The sequence below is a fragment of the Mustela nigripes genome, chromosome 12, assembly GCF_022355385.1.
Source record: "Mustela nigripes isolate SB6536 chromosome 12, MUSNIG.SB6536, whole genome shotgun sequence".
NCBI classification, from domain to species: domain Eukaryota; kingdom Metazoa; phylum Chordata; class Mammalia; order Carnivora; family Mustelidae; genus Mustela; species Mustela nigripes.
Window position 1 is genome coordinate 100,042,342 of NC_081568.1, and position 18,114 is coordinate 100,060,455.

General features: G+C 39.0%; 2 protein-coding genes across 5 annotated transcripts in view; one reads left to right on the plus strand and one right to left on the minus strand.

Moving 5' to 3' along the window:
• The window catches only part of FAM169A (family with sequence similarity 169 member A), a 108,963-nt gene that overhangs the window by 47,522 nt on the left and 43,327 nt on the right, over positions 1–18,114 (minus strand). For all 4 annotated transcript variants that reach the window (XM_059418073.1, XM_059418071.1, XM_059418069.1 and 1 more), the window contains exons 2-3: positions 1,904–2,038; positions 229–328 (exon numbers count right to left, since the gene is read on the minus strand). In XM_059418073.1, the coding sequence (XP_059274056.1) occupies positions 229–328; positions 1,904–2,035 (232 nt within the window). In that variant the 5' untranslated portion in view covers positions 2,036–2,038. The remainder of the gene's footprint in view (positions 1–228; positions 329–1,903; positions 2,039–18,114) is intronic.
• On the plus strand, positions 1,207–1,395 carry LOC132027948 (small nuclear ribonucleoprotein G-like). The gene has a single exon (XM_059416644.1). It carries the CDS (start codon positions 1,207–1,209, stop codon positions 1,393–1,395), a length of 189 nt encoding a protein of 62 aa, XP_059272627.1.

Sequence of the window (18,114 nt, forward strand, 5' to 3'; positions counted from 1 at the left end):
AGGTCACAAGTAGGCAGAGAGGCAGTCAGTGAGTAAGGAGGAAGCAGGCCCGCTGCTGAGCAGAGAGCCACTAAGCAGGAGCTCCATCCCAGGACTCTGGGATCATGACCTGAGCCGAATGCAGAGCTTTAACCCACTGAGCCACCCAGGCACCCCTCATACAGCTACTTTTTAATAACTGTTTGGAGAAAAGTTTCTCAATTGATAAAGATTAAGCAGAAAAGAGACCTGTGAGTGAGTCCTCAGGTGCAAAAAGAGCAAGAATTTTCTCAGTCTGATCTCCACCATAAAGAGGTACAAAGCCTACATTTGACAGGCTAATAGGAATCTGAAATGACAATTGATTAGAGATTAGTGAAGTCCGTTAAGAAAATATTGGACAAAAAACCATGCTTCTACCAAAATATTAAACTTTCTCTACATTAATGCTAATTATGTAACTTAATTTCATAGAAGATATTTCTACTATCAAAAAAAAGTAAATCAGACTTCCTTTTTGTAGGAATTTTACTATCTTGGGGGAAAATTTTAAGTTTAAGTTTATTTAAACTTTATTATAAAAAATTTAAGTTTATTTCAACAAATATTACCACTGTGCTCTAGCCACACACTTTAACAAAAACAAAGGCATGATATGGTACATAAACTCATTAAAAAACAACTATAGTTTATCATCTGTTATTCAGACAACTTCGGGGGGATTCCATTTTATAGTAAAAGACATCAGAAAGGTACCTTTGTTTTTACACTGAGATAAATAAGATTTTAAGATTTAAGATTTTTCTACCTTCATTAATCTGACCATACTTCCCCATTTACAGATATTACAATTCAGATAATTATAAAATATGGTGCCTTTAGAAGAACAGACTTTAAAGAAGTCTTTAAACATCATTTTCTAAAAATAAAGAAATAAATAGATAGATAAAAATAAACATCATTTTCTAGGAGAAAACTCTGAGGCCTAGAGAGGCTAAAGAACTATCTGGTTCACAGTGGAATGCTAACAATCCTTCTATCACAATATATCATGCTTACTAATTAGGAAGTTTGATAGAAAAAGGAAGATTTGTGACATGAAAATGTGTTATTCAATGTTTTGATTATTTTTTTATTAAAAAATTTCTAGGCCGGGCCCACCACAGGAGCCCAAGGGATGCCACGAAATCTGTTTGGAGGCATCTTTGAGCTCCCCAAGTAGACCCCATGAGCAAAGCTCACTCTCCCGAGTTGAAAAAATTTATGGACAAGAAATTATCAATGAAATTAAATGGTGGCAAACATGTCCAAGGAATATTGCGGGAGTTCAATCCATTTATGAATCTTGTGATAGATGAATGTGTGGACATGACAACCAGTGGGCAACAGAACAATATCAGAATGGTGGTAATATGAGGAAATAGTTTCATCATGTTAGAAGCCTTAGAACGAGTATATACAATGGATGTGTTCATCAGAAGAATCAACTGCTTCCACATGTCCCCTCTCCACAGTACCTGTTCTACTACAATATAAAAATCAGGTCCGTGTGCATTTTCATATTGAACTTTTCTGTTAAATAAACTTTTATAATAGTAAAAATAAATTTCTAAAATCACAAATTCCAAATCTAAAGTAAATTTAATTTAGGTATGTCAAATACAGTAACGCATCTCAGCAAAACTTATATGTAATTTTAAAGGCAAAATATAAATATTAAGCAATAACCTATAGAGTGTCTTTTTAAGACTTGATCATGCTGCTGTACTAACCAATCAGTACTTAACCATTTTACTGAACAGTCTTCTGATGCAAATTTCCAAAGTGATCAGTTAACATTTTTAAATGATTAAAAAATAAGATACTGATTTCATGTGTAAACTCAACTGAAAAGGTTGACAAAAACCATTTTTGCACACCTTACCGTAATATTGAGAAGAGAAAAACATTCAGGGTTTTCGGGGTCCCCACACCTTAGATCTGACATATAATCTTCAGCAGAATTTTCCAATTCCTCATGACTGCAATTATCCAGCATATCCACAGGGAATGCCATCCTCTACAACAACCAACACAGGACAAATGTTTCAGCATATGAAATGTTATCTTTCTTTACTCATAGAAAAAACTTATTTTAACACCGCACTTTAAGGAAACTTCACTTACACTATGCCAAGACAGACAACAATTTGAGCCTGCTGATTGAAAATGGACATCAAAAGAAAACTTTATGGTGAGCCTGGGTGGCTCAGTTGGTTGAGCATCTGCCTTTGTTCTGGTGGTGATCTGGGGTCCTAGGATCAAGACCCATCAGGTTCCTGCAGGAATGTGCTTCTCCTCTCTATCTGCCTTGCCTCTCTCCCTCTTCATGCTGTCTCTCTCTCTCTCTCTCACTGTTTCTCAAATAAATAAATAAAATCTTTAAAAATAAGAAAACTTTGAAACATTCATTTATATTAAAAATAAGCAATGAAATAGAAAATAATGAGTAATTCCTTAAATTCAGCTCAGGTCAGGATCTCTAGATCCTAGGATGGAGCCCTGCATGGGGCTCTGAGCTCAGCAGAGAATCTGCTTCAGCATTCTTCTTCCCTCTGTCCCGTCCCCCTGCTCTCAAGCTCTAAAATAAAGAAATAAATTTTTAAAAATTTTTAGGTAAAACTAAAAACACAAACCAAATAGTAGTAGATGGAAGAAGCATAATTAGGATGCTAGTTAAGAGAATGTATTGTTTTTACTCTCTTACAGACAAAATCCCAGCTTAAATTCAAGTAAAATATTGAGACATTTAACATACCAGACCACTGACTAGATGAAGCTCAAGAAAGATTACTATTACACCATTTCCCGTAAACCAACTCAAAAGACTCTCTTGAAAATTAGCTACCAGAACAAGCTATGAATGAAATATATTTGAAAATTTCATTTGCTGGGGTGCTGGGTGGCTCAGTCAGTTCTAACTCTTGATCTCAGCTCAGTTCTTGATCTCAGGGTTGTGAATTCAAGACCCACGCTGGAGCCCAAACTGGGCATCAAGCTTACCTTAAAAAAATTTTGTTTTTCATTTGCTCGGACACCTGACTGGCTCAGTAGGTGGCGCATGTGACTCTTGATCTCAGGGTTGTGAGTTCAAGCCCTACCTTGGTTGAAGGGATTACCTAAAAATCTTTCAATTTTTTTTTAAAGATTTGTTCATTTCAGAGAAAGAGAGAGAGTGAGCAGGGGAGGAGCAGAGGAGAGGAACAAGCAGAGGCCAGGCTGATCTCACCACCCTCAGATCATGACCTGAGTCAAAACCAAGAGTTGGACACCCAACTGACTCACCCACCCAGGTGCCCCTAAAAATCTTTAAAAAAAATTTTTTTTAAGTAATAAAAATAAAAATTTCATTTGCTAACAGTAATCATAATCTAAAGGATAAAATTTAATGTTTGAAGTCTGTCAAAAACTTAGCCTACAAAAGCACAGTGATTATAATCACACAAAAATAATATGGCATTCTAGATAAAGAATACAATGGATGTAGAAGGAAAAAACTGGACTGAACAGCAAGTTTTTGATGATTTTCTTTCTTTTTCATCTACTGTTACTATGATAATAATGGTTCTTAAAAGATTTTAACTGCTAATGTCACGTTTTAAGTGCATGTTTTTGGTTCCATTATTGCAAGATAAGTCTAATAAATAGGCAAAGTAGGTGATCTGGGGCGCCTGGGTGGCTCAGTGGGTTAAGCCGCTGCCTTCGGCTCAGGTCATGATCTCAGAGTCCTGGGATCGAGTCCCGCATCGGGCTCTCTGCTCAGCGGAGAGCCTGCTTCCCTCCCTCTCTCTGCCTGCCTCTCCATCTACTTGTGATTTCTCTCTGTCAAATAAATAAATAAAATCTTTAAAAAAAAAAAAAAAAAAAAAAGAAAAAAGTAGGTGATCTGAATAAAGAGCCCAATGATACAGCCCAGAATAAGACAATTTAAAAGCAGTAAACAGTCTAGGAAGTCCTCTTCGCTTCAGGGAAGAGTCATGTGTGGACCCATCCACTAGTCCACAGCAGAGTGAGTCAGATACAAGAGGAGGCCTCCCTAAGCCATTGATCTGTCCTCCATCCTAAAGCTGTCCTACCTTCAATAATTTACATACCACCATTAACATTTTTCCTAGGGTGTTAAATGCCTCTATCACTATTTAACTAATGTATTTCTCAAATCACTTCTGTTAATTTTCTTTATTAAGTAAGCTCTACACCCGAAGTGGGGCTTGAACTCACAACTCCAAGATCAAGAGTCAAATATTCTACCAACTGAACCAGTCAAGCGCCCCTCAATTCACTTCTTTGAAAATATCCACACAGCTCTCTCCATCTTTCCTCCCCTCCTCTTTTTTAATATGGTAAATATGCATAGGACACAGCATTTTAACTATTCCTAGATTTATAATTCTGTGGCAGTAAGAATACCCCCACTGTTGTACAACCATCACCACTCAATGGTTTCCAGAACTTTTTCACCATCCAAAATAGAAACTCTGTATCCACTGAACAATCACCGCTCCAACCCCTCTTCCCTCACCCACTACTAACCACCATTCTATTCTTTGTCTCTATGAATTTGCCTAATCCAGGAACTTTGTAAGTGGAATCACACAATAGCTGTCCCCTTGTGGATGGCTTATTTCACTTAGCACAGTGGTTTTAAGGTGATCCGTGTTGTAGCACATAGGAAAACCTTAGTTCACTTTTTCTTTTTTTTTTTTTTTTAAGATTTTATTTATTTATTTGATATAGAGAGAGAGACAGTGAGAAAGGGAACAGAAGCAGGGGGAGTGGGAGAGGGAGAAGCAGGCTTCCCACTGAGGAGGGAGCCAGACTAGGGCTGGATCCCAGGACCCTGGGATCATGACCTGAGTGGAAGGCAGAAGCTTAAGAACTGAGCCACCCAGGCGCCCTCTCAGTTCACTTTTTTTTTTTTTTTAAAGATTTTATTTATTTGACAGAGAGAGAGAAATCACAAGTAGGCAGAGAGGCAGGCAGAGAGAGAGAGGGGAGGAAGCAGGCTCCCTGCGGAGCAGAGAGCCCCAACTGGATCCCGGGACCCTGGGATCACAACCTGAGCCAAAGGCAGAGGCTTTAACCCACTGAGCCACCCAGGCGCCCCTCAGTTCACTTTTTAAGAAACATTTTATTCATCCTTAACTATAAAACCACCAATGTGATATATTAGATTATACATTTTCCTAAACAGCATTAAAATTTCTAATTATCATCATTTAAACGTTCACCTGAGTACCACTTAGAAAATATCCTAAATCATCAGTATGTCAGCACATTTTAGAAAACATTTCACCATAGGTATAGCAGTGCTTACCATAAGAAAATACTATTATAAATCAAAGGCAAGTAAAACATGACTAAATTAAATAAAGTGTAAAAACAGAAATTCATTATCTTTCATTCTTAAACCTCTTTAGGTGGCTATTTTTTTTTTAATTTTTATTTATTTATTTGACAGACAGAGATCACAAGTAGGCAGAGAGGCAGGCAGAGAGAGAGAGGAGGAAGCAGGCTCCCTGCAGAGCAGAGAGCCCTATCCGGGGCTAGATTCCAAGACCCTGGGATCATGACCTGAGCTGAAGGCAGAGGCTTTAACCCACTGAGCCACCCAGGTGCCCCTAGATGGCCATTTTTAAACAGAAAAATAATGGTCTCTGGGCTTATATTATTAAATAACTATTTTGTATATAAAATAATTATTTTTTAAATTTTTAAATATTAAATTATTAAATAATATATTATTATTCACATACTTACACAAAATGAAATAATTGTTTCCCCACAGTCCAACAATTTAAAAGCTTTGAAATTTGCATAAAGAGCATTAATGAGGAGAGAAACGCCACTAAGTAGTTGTGACCCCTGAATTCAGTTTAAAAAACTATAGCATCATAGTTTTTAAAATGAAAAGAATTAGAGGGGCGCGTGGGTGGCTCAGTGGGTTAAGTCTCTGCCTTCGGCTCAGGTCATGATCCCAGGGTCCTGGGATCGAGCCCCACATTACAAAGGGCTCTCTGCTCATTGGGAAGCCTGCTTCCCTCTCCCCCTTTGTCTGCCTCTCTGACGACTCATGATCTCTCTCTCTCTGTCAAATAAATAAATAAAAGCTTTAAAAATAAAATAGGGACGCCTGGGTGGCTCAGTTGGTTGGACGACTGCCTTCGGCTCAGGTCATGATCCTGGAGTCCAGGGATCAAGACCCGCATCGGACTCCCAGCTCCATGGGGAGTCTGCTTCTCTCTCTGACCTTCTCCTCGTTCATGCTCTCTCTCACTGTCTCTCTCAAGTAAATAAATAAAATCTTTTTAAAAATAAATAAATAAATAAATAAAATAAAAATAAGAAAATATTTCTCAATTCCAAAGCCTCCCCCTCAACATACACGCCTACTAAAATGTTTTTGGGGGCGCCCTCAACATACACTCCTACTAAAATGTTTTTGGGAGCGCCTGGGTGGCTCAGTGGGTTAAAGCCTCTGCCTTCGGCTCAGGTCCTGATCCCAGGGTCCTGGGATGGAGCCCCGAATCTGGCTCTCTGCTCTGCAGGGAGCCTGCTGCTTCCTCCTCTCTCTCTCTCTGCCTCTCTGCCTGCTTGTGATCTCTGTCAAATAAATAAATAAATAAAATCTTTAAAAAAAATAAAATAAAATGTTTTGGGGTTGCAAGTCTGTCCTTAAATCCATTACTTTTATTACCAGTTGCTCTCAATGCACACTTTAAAGAGAGAGCCACATTGAAAAGACAATGAGATATTTCTATTAGCCCCAATCTACAGATGAAGAAACAATGTCATACCACTAGTAGGGTTAAAAGAACAGGAATCCAAACAATTGAATATACCTTCCAATATTATCATTTTTACTCGATATGCAAAATCTTACTTGTCATGGTTATATGAAATATTTCATAAAATATTATAATAATGCCCTTGTTATTAAATATTCTATTCACATATTACAAAAGAAAAGAGCAATTGGAATTGGAATTCTATGTATGACCCTAGTTCTTCAGTCAGCTCTGCCACTAGCTAAATCAGTGATCCTGGGCGAGTTACTTACCCTCTTTAAGCTTCTGTATTCTCATTGGTAATGTGATGCAACTGGACAAGATAATCCTAAGGACCTTTTCACCTCTAAATGTTTGTAATTGTTTATAAAAAAATATTGGTTAACTTATGACTGTAAATTACTAGCCTTATGGTGGGTCTACTATAGTTTAAAGGCAAGAGAAAAATGGTTAGGGTCTGAAGAGAAACATAGGTTGCTATAATAAATCACTCACTTCTCCCTCTTTTTTGTTGTTTTTAAGCTTCTGTTCTGTGTTACATAACTGTAAAACTGTCGGATCAAATTTTGTCAAGTACTTTATGCTCTACCCATGAGATAAACCAAAGGGCTAACTAGATTCTCCATGAATGAGAAAGCTTAGTGTTGCCTTAAGCAAACTAACTCATCAAAAAATTTACACAGAATGGATAATGAAGTGTAAAAAGTGTCCAAATTAATTTATAAATGAAGCAAGTGTTATGCTCATTAATCCTGGCTAAGTTGTATAAAAACACAATACTAATATCTCTTATGTAAGAATTTTAAGATGCCCATCAGCTATTTCACAATCATCTTTTAATAATTCCACCCCTTTTCCCTGAAAAGTTATATAACTATTTGAAAGAATAAATGCTCCTAGGAAGAGAATATGAAAAAGAGAAAACAGTTTTATTCTTACTAATTTTTTTTTGCCCTATTTAAGGTTAATTATTAGAAGTTAACTATACTCTTAAAAGGAGGAATGTATTTTATAAATTTGGTTCCTAATTTTTCAAGATTCTTATAGATTATCATCATTTGGATGGGGGAGAGGAATATAAATAAAAATACAGACATTTTAGAGCTAGAAGAGTTCTTAGAAAAAAAAGGAATTATCTTAACCAATCCAAGTCATGATCCTACCTCTCCTGATGTTTCCCCAACATTGAAAATAGGTTAGGTATCCAGGCAACATATCGGTAATGCTCTCAAGCTTTTCACAAAAAGCCTGTTTCTGAATCTTATTTTGATTCTTCTCTTGATTCTTCCCTTTTCACTTTTCTCCCTAACATCATTTTTTCCCTAACAAACCTAGGCCCTGTACTACATTAGCACAAGGGATCTCTTTATCTTTACCCTTTATTCTTGTATGCCTCCTGCCCTACACAGGCCCTAAATCCTACATTAAATCCTTCTCCATTACTAGAGCTGAGATTCTGAATATGACAAAGTGAAACGAGGGAAAAAGCCACTTCAACTATCAAATCTCAGGTGGGCTCAATGCTGCTCACAAATCCTCTTCTGTCTTCTGAGAAATGAAAACGCTGACTACTTATGGATGAGGACTGCCTGTAAGTTTATGGCTAATGGGGCAGGAAGTTGGAAAGATTTCATATTTGTTGCTTATTTTTATTTTACATAGGAAGCAAAATCATCTTTTCAAGTAATAATCACTGAACCAATAATGGACTATGTGCCTGGTTTTTATCACTAACACACTAAGTGAGGAATTTAATGATCTTCACTTGCCAGCAGAGAAAACTAAGACACAAAGCAGTTGAGAAACTTGTTCAAGGACACACTCTAGTTAAAGTGGCAGAACTAGTACGTGAACCCAGGCAGTCTGGCTCTGATGCCTAACTACTACTCTTTATCACAACTCCAGGTCTAAAAGTAGAGTATTTTAGGTGTCCCAAGATGGTTAAAGACTGCTTACAACCTATCAGGAGAAGTCTTAACAAATTTTCCTTCTAGGAACATTAATTCTCTCTTCATATTCAGGAAGATGGTCTTAGATCTAAGAAATCCTTCAAACATGAACATGCAGTCTCTCTTGGATGCATCTGACACCAAACTGAGTTTACGTGTCTGCATCCCAAATGCACGGGAGAGAGAATGTGACTTGGGGAGTAGTGGGCTCCATCTTGGAGAGGCAAAACAGGGCTTACATACATGGCTGAAATTTTCCTCTAGAACATGCCAGCTACTCTAGTACTTCATGACCTGGACTACCGAACACTGTTTATAAACTCACAGAAGCAGTTTCCAAACTCAAGGAAAAAACAAAATAAACAAAAACAAAACAACTATTTAAATGAATATGCCAGGGGCACCTGGGGGGCTCGCTGGATTAAGCCTCTGCCTTCAGCTCGGGTCATGGTCTCAGGGTCCTGGGATCGAGGCCCGCATCAGGCTCTCTGCTCAGCAGGGAGCCTGCTTCCCCCTCTCTCTCTCTGCCTGTCTCTCTGCCTACTTGTGAAATAAATAAATAAAATACTAATAAATAAATATGCCATAAAATTTTGTCTTTCAACATCAGAGCAACAACTAAAATCCTTTCACCTGGCTTCTTTGCCCCATAACAGATCTAATTTTATAGTGTTCATCAAAGTTAACAGGAGTTTGGCACAGTAAAACTCAAGGACACAGGCAATAGTTAAGAACAAGAGTCTCAACAACGTGCAAAATGTTGTAGATATCTTCAACATAAAGTATCACAGAAGCTTATCTCATTTCGAACCACAAAGACTGATGCTTTCAATTTGAAAGAAAAACATCTAAGAGCCCAAGACAAAAGCAAAAACAAAACAAAACGTGGTGCTTAATTTTAGCATACAATTTATGAACTATTCTACTGAGTCCCAATCATCACCACCACCACCTAATATTTTCAGTAGGCAACTAAGAAATGTAACCAAAGGTTGCCACTACGCACAGAGTACAATACCAACTTGGAAAAAGCAGATTCAGAACCACAGGCTCCCCACACCTCTTTTTCCCCTTCAGGCTTCTCCGACTCTGCATTTCAATCCATGGCACCACACACCTGTCCCTGCAAACCTCTTGCAACCTCAGATGGGTCTGCTCACCCAGATTGAGAAAACTTGTTTTCTTACCTCTCACAGTCAGTAAGCCTAGGAGAGAATGAGGTAAGTGACAGTAGTAGCTTTCCTATCTGACTTCAATACAGATTTACTGAATAAATGAACAAATGAGTTAATGAACAAAAGTTTGTAAAACCAAATCACAATGGTGCTAGGAGGAGGAACCGCCACAAATGAGACAGGTTAAGGTTCTGCAACTGGATGAAAAGCAATATATGGAGCTTCAACGGGTAGAGAAAGCACAGAAACCCCTCTGAAAAGATGGGAACACACTAAGTGGAAGCCAGGAAGCATGCTGAAAATTGTAAGCAGTTGGATTTACCAGAAGACTTAAGATGTATTAGGATTAGTGGAAGGAACACATGGAAAACCAACTGAGGACAGAACATAAAAGGCAAAGAACACCAGACTAAAGCATTGGACTTTATTTGGGACACAGGAGGCAATTTAAGGGATCTTGAGCAGGAAAGAGACATTCAAGGCTATACTTTTTTTTTTTAAGATTATTTATTTATTTATTTGACAGAGAGAGAGATCACAAGTAGGCAGAGAGGCAGGCAGAGAGAGAGAGGAGGAAGCAGGCTCCCTGCTGAGCAGAGATCCCGATGTGGGATTCGATCCCAGGACCCTGAGATCATGACCTGAGCCGAAGGCAGCGGCTTAACCCACTGAGCCACCCAGGCGCCCTCAAGGCTATACTTTTAGACAATCTATCCCACAGCTGTACATAACGGATTTATAGGTATAACTTAAGGGGGACAAGTTGAGGAACTCTGATTAAGTATATTGTGTGTATTTCATTTTAACATACTTATCACCTATTAATGTGACTTCTTTTTCTTCATCTGTCTATACTACCAGACTCAGAACTTCAAGGAAGCATAATCCATTTGGGTCAAATTACCTGATGTGCCTTGTAACTAATAACTTAATGTGTCTTGGGGCACCTGGGTGGCTCAGTTGGTTAAGCAACTGCCTTTGGCTCAGGTCATGATCCCAGACTTCCGGGATCGAGTCCCGCTTCAGGCTCCCAGCTCCGTCGGCGAGTCTGCTTCTCCCTCTGACTTTCTCCCCTCTCATGCTCTCTCTCACTCTCTCTCAAATAAATAAATAAAATCTTAAAAAAAAAAAGCTTATGTGTCTATACTTGATTACTTGAAGAAAAAAGATGGGGAAAAAAGGTCTTAATTATAAAGGGGTAGTATCATCAAAAATTCATTTATAATTATTTTTTAAAACTCAAATGTGTTTTCCAATGATGATGACAGCACAATCATTTCTGGCTTGTTTGCCTTGCACCAGGCATGATGCACTACACATTATCTCACTGATTCCTCCAAATGACTCTACGAGGCTGGTATTCTTAACACAGTTTCCCAATGAGGAGCTTCAAGTGTGGGGAGGTTGAGTAAGTTGCCCAAAATCACACAGCTAGTAAGCAGCAATCAAGCTCTAAACTTGGGCAATCTGTCTCCAAAGGATTTAACCTGGTGCCCAGACTCCCAGGTCAAGACAAAAGGCCAGTATAAGCCAGGATATTTCTGATCACAAAAATACCATATACTACATCAAACATATTGTTTACGGGACGCCTGGGTGGCTCAGTTGGTTAAGCGGCTGCCTTCGGCTCAGGTCATGATCCCAGCGTCCTGGGATCGAGTCCCACATCAGGCTCCTTGCTCCGCAGGGAGCCTGCTTCTCCCTTTGACTCTTCCTTCCACTCTGTCTGCCTGTGCTCGCTCTCATTCACTCTCTCTCTGACAAATAAATAAATAAAATCTTTAAAAAAAAAAAAAAAACATGTTTAGTCACTCCTCAGGAGTTAAGATTTTTTTAAATCTTGCAATATTCTGTCCTCAAACTTTAATGCCTGTTCCAATAACTATGATCCACTGTCTTGAGAATTTTTAAATGGTTATTACACAACACAAAGCCAACTTCTTTTTTAAGAGATTCTCTGCTTTATTCATAATCAAGAAAATGTAAATTGGAACCACAATTAAATACCATTTTGCACCCACTAGATGAGCAAAAATTAAGAAATCTATCAAGTGTTGGAGAGGTGGTGAATCAACAGGACCACTTAGACATGCTGGTAAGAATGTAAATGGATTCAAACACTTGAGAAATAACAATGGTTCGTGTATTATGTTGCTCATGTACACAACTACACATATTCTAGGTGCATGCATGAAAATGTTCTGAGCAACACTCTGCAGTATCAAAACTTGAGAGTAATATTTCAGGCTGGTGGGTAACTCATGCAGTCAGTGCCGCCACACCTCACAATGGGCACATGGAAGAAATGAGGAGTAAAAACTTCAGGCCTCAGAGAATATAAATGCTATGAAATAGCTTCTAAAAATTCCAAAAATAAGGGGCGCCTGGGTGGCTCAGTGGGTAAAGCCTCTGCCTTCGGCTCAGGTCATGGTCTCAGGGTCCTGGGATCGAGCCCTGCATTGGGCTCTCTGTCCAGTGGGGAGCCTGCTTCCCCCTCTCTCTGCCTGTCTCTCTGCCTGCTTGTGATCTCTCTCTCTGTCAAATACATAAATAAAATATTAAATAAATAAATAAATAAAAATTTAAAAATAAGAAACAAAGCCAACTGTTTTAAAGTTAAAAAATAAAAGGGGGAAACATAAAAACTCATGAAAGTAAAATGCCTATCAAATATTCTTTAATTACAACAAAACAGAGCTAAAGAAAAAATGAAATTCACTAGTTACATTGTAGTTTTTAAATTATTCATTGCTGAAGGACAGAGACAAAATAAGACCTTGAGCTTTAGACAACAATAGATTCAACATGAACCACGAGCAAGGTTTTCTTTTTTTAAGTTTGGTTTTTTTTTAAGAGTTATTAATTTATTTGAGAGGGAGAGAGTGTGTGTGAGTAAAAGAGAGCAGAAGTCAGGGAGAGAGGCAGAGGGAGAAGCAGACTTCGCGCTGAGCAGAGCCTGATGCCAGCTTGATCCCCGCACCCTGGGATCATGACCTGAGCTGAAGGTAGATGCTTAACTTACTGAACCACCCAGGCACCCCAAGAGCAACTTTTTCTAAAGTGAAAGCAAAATAACCGTAAAACAGAGCTTCTTTATTACAGTTGTGACTGTCTAGATCCAGAGATGGAAAAGTTTCCCTGCACTCTTCATGGGTCAGACAGCGACAGTCTTTGATTCCATTCGGATTATCACATTTTAAGAAAAATCACACTGAAAAACCGGAGTGCCTCCAATGGAAAACAGCCAGGATGGCAAAGGATATAGATACCACGGTAAAATAGATGAGAAACAGGAATTGGGAGAAATTAGTAAAGGAAAGTCTTGGGGAAGAGAGGCAAGAAAATGTTGCCCTTCAAATATGTGAAGAGTCAATATGCAGATGAAAACGTAGAACGTTCTTCTGCATGTATCTCTAGGGTAAAAAGAAGGAGCCATTCCAAAATAAATGCTACCCACAAATGAATTACACCCAACTAGCCAACTAGCTAATCAAAAACTACTGTTAGTTACAGCTGGTATACTCAACCTCAGGATAGGCTAGAGAAACCTCTCCCCACCCCTCTGTTAAGTGCATGCACAAGAATGTCTGTCCCTTGTCTCCATCCAAGCCAGTGTCAGAGTTCTAGAAAGGACAGCCAAGAGAGCACAGACCCCAACTGAGCGGTCATTTGTACATCGAACTGTAAAACTATATGAATCATTTTATAAAAACTATGCTCTTTTTTTGGCCATTCTGAGAAGCAGCTCAGATACAAAAAGTATTCTCTGGACAAAATTTATTCAGAATCACTTCAATTTCTTTTTTATAGCTTAAAAAACATTATCAATAAACCTCCCCAGGGGCACCTGGGTGGCTCAGTGGGTTAAGCCGCTGCCTTCGGCTCGGGTCATGATCTCAGGGTCCTGGGATCGAGTCCCACATCGGGCTCTCTGCGCAGCAGAGAGCCTGCTTCCCTCTCTCTCTCTCTGCCTGCCTCTCCAACTACTTGTGATTTCTCTCTGTCAAATAAATAAATAAAATCTTTAAAAAAAATAAATAAATAAACCTCCCCAGCCTTAAAATTAATTTCAAGTACTTTTAGATATACATTATATCCCAAAGCCAAATATCGAGACTCCAAACGTGCTTGCTTTTTGCTAAATTTAGCTGTACTTTTCATTAGAGCACAAATAATAGAAAACAGACCAGATTTAAAATTAGAAGATAGGTTCTGGGGCACCTGGCTGGCTCAGTAAGAAGAGCAGGCAATTCTTGATCTCAGGATCATGAGTTCAAGCCCCACTTTGGGTATAGTGATTACTAAAAAAATAAATAAACAAAAAAACAAGACAGCTTCTTAGTCTAGAATCCACAAAAGCTACAAAGGGTTTAAAGGGTTTATACTTTATGCAGTGCCAAAGCTCTGACCAGTGGCAGATCACAATTAATTTTAAAGGTAAAAAAGTAAATTGTTGCTTCGAAATATACCTCAACAAAGTACTGTGTTATACACAGGGTGGGTATGAGAAGATAGCAAAAGGGAGAAAAAAATGAGGAACCCTGAACTTGGTACTGAAAACTATCCTAATTTCCTTGATGATAATACTAATAGCTCACCTTTAGAGACATGATCATACTTATTTCTGCCTACACTTTAAGACAGGCTCTGTTATAACTACTCTTTTGCAGATGAGGAACCTGAGGCCCAGAGAGATTAAGTATCTTTTAAAAAGGTGGCTAGAAACACCAAAGCCAGGTTTCAAGCCCTTGAATTCTGATTATACTGCCTCTGAATAACAACTACTGTTAAGTGAAGAATAAGAGTAAGTTCATCAGGTATTAATAACTTGAAAGCACTGGTATTTATGTGTAAAAGATTTTACACTATAAAATTATTTAATAATAGTCTTTCTTTACCAATCATTGTATAATAAAATGTCAAGCTCTCTGACCTTTTCAACACTCCTATTCATTCCTCAATTGGCTCCTCCCCTCATCATGACACTGAGAGCACTTTTTTCTTTTAAAAATTTTATTTACTTTTTGGGCACCTGGGTGGTTCGGTCATTGGGCATCTGCCTTTGGCTTGGGTCATGATCCTAGGGTACTGGGATCGAGCCCTGAGTCAGACTCCCTGCTGAGCGGGAAGCCTGCTTCTCCCTCTCTCACTCCCCCCACTTGTGTTCCTCTCTCACCGTGTCTCACTCTGTCAAATAAATAAATAAAATCTTAAAAAAAAAAAAAAGATTTTATTTATAATTTGACAGAGCGAGAGACAGTGAGAGCAGAACACAAGCAGAGTACTGGGAAGAGGAGAAGCAGGCTTCCCGCCCAGCAAGGAGCCTGATGAGGGGGGCTCGATTCCAGGACCCTGGGATCATGACCCAAGCCGAAGGCAGACACTTAACTGAGCCACCCAGGTGCCCTGACAATACTCCTCGTAAGGCTTCCAGTACCTGAACACCCAGATTTAGTGGATTATTGTCACCCCCACCCCTCCTGACCTTGTGACAGACCAAAGTCAACCAACGATCTGATGCATCAATATTCCTCTCCTTCCCCGGACACGCACTCTCTCAGTTCTACTTCTTAGTTCCTTCCCTCTTTAGTTTCTTTCAGCAAATAAACCCTCTCCACTGCACAACCCATAGTTGCAAAACTCTGTACATATTTAAATGTTAAGGACTTTTAACATTTTAATCCACAATACTTAACTATAAACTCCATGAAAGTGAGGTCTATTTGTTTTTGTGTTCCTTTAACTATAAAATAGACACTTGGTGTTTACTGAATAAAATGAAAGCTACCTCTGGTGTAGCGTAAAACTAACATTCACTGGAGCAGGTAGTACCTAAAAATGATACATATTTTTAAAAATATGTGATAAATCATAAACTTTCTAGACAAAGAATAGGTGGAGCTAAACGAGTAATTCCCCCCCACAGAGTAGATAACCCTTAAGGTCTCACATACCAGCTCTGAAACTGAATGACTAACTATTTTAGGATGTCCTTAGTAAATTATCAGCTTTTCCCTAATTGTTTTTAAGCCATGACACCTTTTTCTTAATAAATTAAACTTTGAGTAACTTTGCTGTCGTAGTTGCTGGAAAGAATTGTGAAATATACTACTACCCATGAGGCATACTAAATTTAGAACTTTTAACTGCAGGGTTAAATATACAATGAATCAAAAGGCTAAGATGTATGAAGAGAAAATCATCTTGAACACAGTAATCACACAATTCCTTTTACATGTTATAATCACAAAATCTTAGAAATGGGAAGAAACATGAAGGTTTTGTTTCAATTCCTGTTCAACCAACAATCCTTTCAACAGAATCCTTCATAAGTTATTTTTGGAACCTGTGCCTGAATACTCAATCCTCTTATATTCTAATTACCTTTAAAAAGCACATCTCTGCATTTTTAGGCACGTAACTGAACATAACACACTTAAGGTTTTAAAAGGGTTAGACTGGGGGCTAGTAGGTTAAGTGGGAGATTCTTGATTTTTGGCTCAGGTCAGGAACTCAGGATGGTGAGATGAGCCCTTCCTCCAGCACCCCACTCAGCAGGGACTCAGGTTGAGACCATCTGCCCTCTCACTCTGACCCTCCCCCTCAACCCCACAAAGTTAAAGTTCCCTAAAACAAGACTCATCTATGTCCAAGGTCCTTTTTACCTCCATAATTCTTCTCCTAGGGGGGCCAGCCAGCACCTGGTGTGGCTCAGTAAGGCTAAACATCTGCCTTTGGATCAAGTTAGGATCCCAGGGTCCTGGGATAGAGTCCCTCTCTGGAGTCCCTGCTCAGTGGGGAGTCTGCTTCTCCCTCTGCCCCTCCCCATGCTCATGCTTGCTCCCTCTCTCTCAACCCACCCCCCACTCTCTTTAAAATCTTTTTAAAAGGGGGGGGGGGGCAGTGGGAGCTAATCACAGATTTTTTTTTCCTTTTTAATCTCTCAAACATTGGTAAATTGATGCTCAAAAATCTCAAACCACATTAATCCAAGTTGGAGTTAATAAAATACAACAGTACCGATTCAGTGAACCTCTGTAATCCATGTATTAACAGAATCAATGCAAAGGTGTGGGAACTGTGTATGGCTCAAATATGAAGTTTCTGGGAGGATCAATCACGTTCCCCGGAACCTAAGACGTATCCAATCAAGGCACCTACAACCCCCTAGCAGACAATCTGTGCTTGCTTAAGTTCCCTAAAACAAGACTCATCTCTCCATGTCCAAGGTACCTTTCACCTCCATAATTCTCCTCCTGGAACATGCCATTAATGAGAGGCACATTTCTGCTAGGAATGGCACATGAAAAGAAATTACTTGTTTGTCACAAGAATTATTGGAAGAGTCTTCAACTATTCGGGAAAAAAAAGTTAAGAGTGGGGGCGCCTGGGTGGCTCGGAGGGTTAAGCCTCTGCCTTCGGCTCAGGTCATGATCTCAGGGTCCTGGGAATCGAGCCCTGCATCAAGCTCTCTGCTCAGCGGTGAGCCTGCTTCCCCCCTCTCTCTCTGCCTGCCTCTCTGCCTACTTGTGATCTCTGTCTGTCAAATAAATAAAATCTTTAAAAAAAAAAAAAAAAAAAAAGTTAAGAGTGATTTCCTAAGAAGGGTAACAAAATTTTACTCTCAAAAGCTTATTATAAAATATCTTGTTTTATCCAAATAAGAGTTAAGCCCTCTGTTTGGCATATATTGTACCTTTATTAGAAAATACCACTTGTAATGATTCCAATACTCTTTTGGACTAATTTCAGGTCAAACTAATATGAGAACTTAAATCCACAGGTAAAGCATCTTGGGTTATCAAAATCACTCATGCAGCAAGCTAATATTGCTACTCATAATCTATTTCTAAGTTCCCTAAACCAATCATCATCATAAATTCAAAGAGAAGAAGTGACTATGACACCTAGAAGCTTTCACTGAAAGACTCCCGTTTTATCTTTGTTTGTACTAGAAGTCTTATCACAAATGGTCATTTCCCAGGCTCCTCTCACTATTTCACTCCCTGTCCTCCTCCTCCTCCCCACAACATGAAAACTTAGCCAGGTCCATACTGACACTAAAACCTCTCCTCCGGAAGGAGAAAAACAAGCTATCCAGTCTGCAAACAAAGTCAGTACACCTCAGGTGCTATCAATCCATCAACGTAAGCAGATGATACACGACACATCAGCCCGAATCCA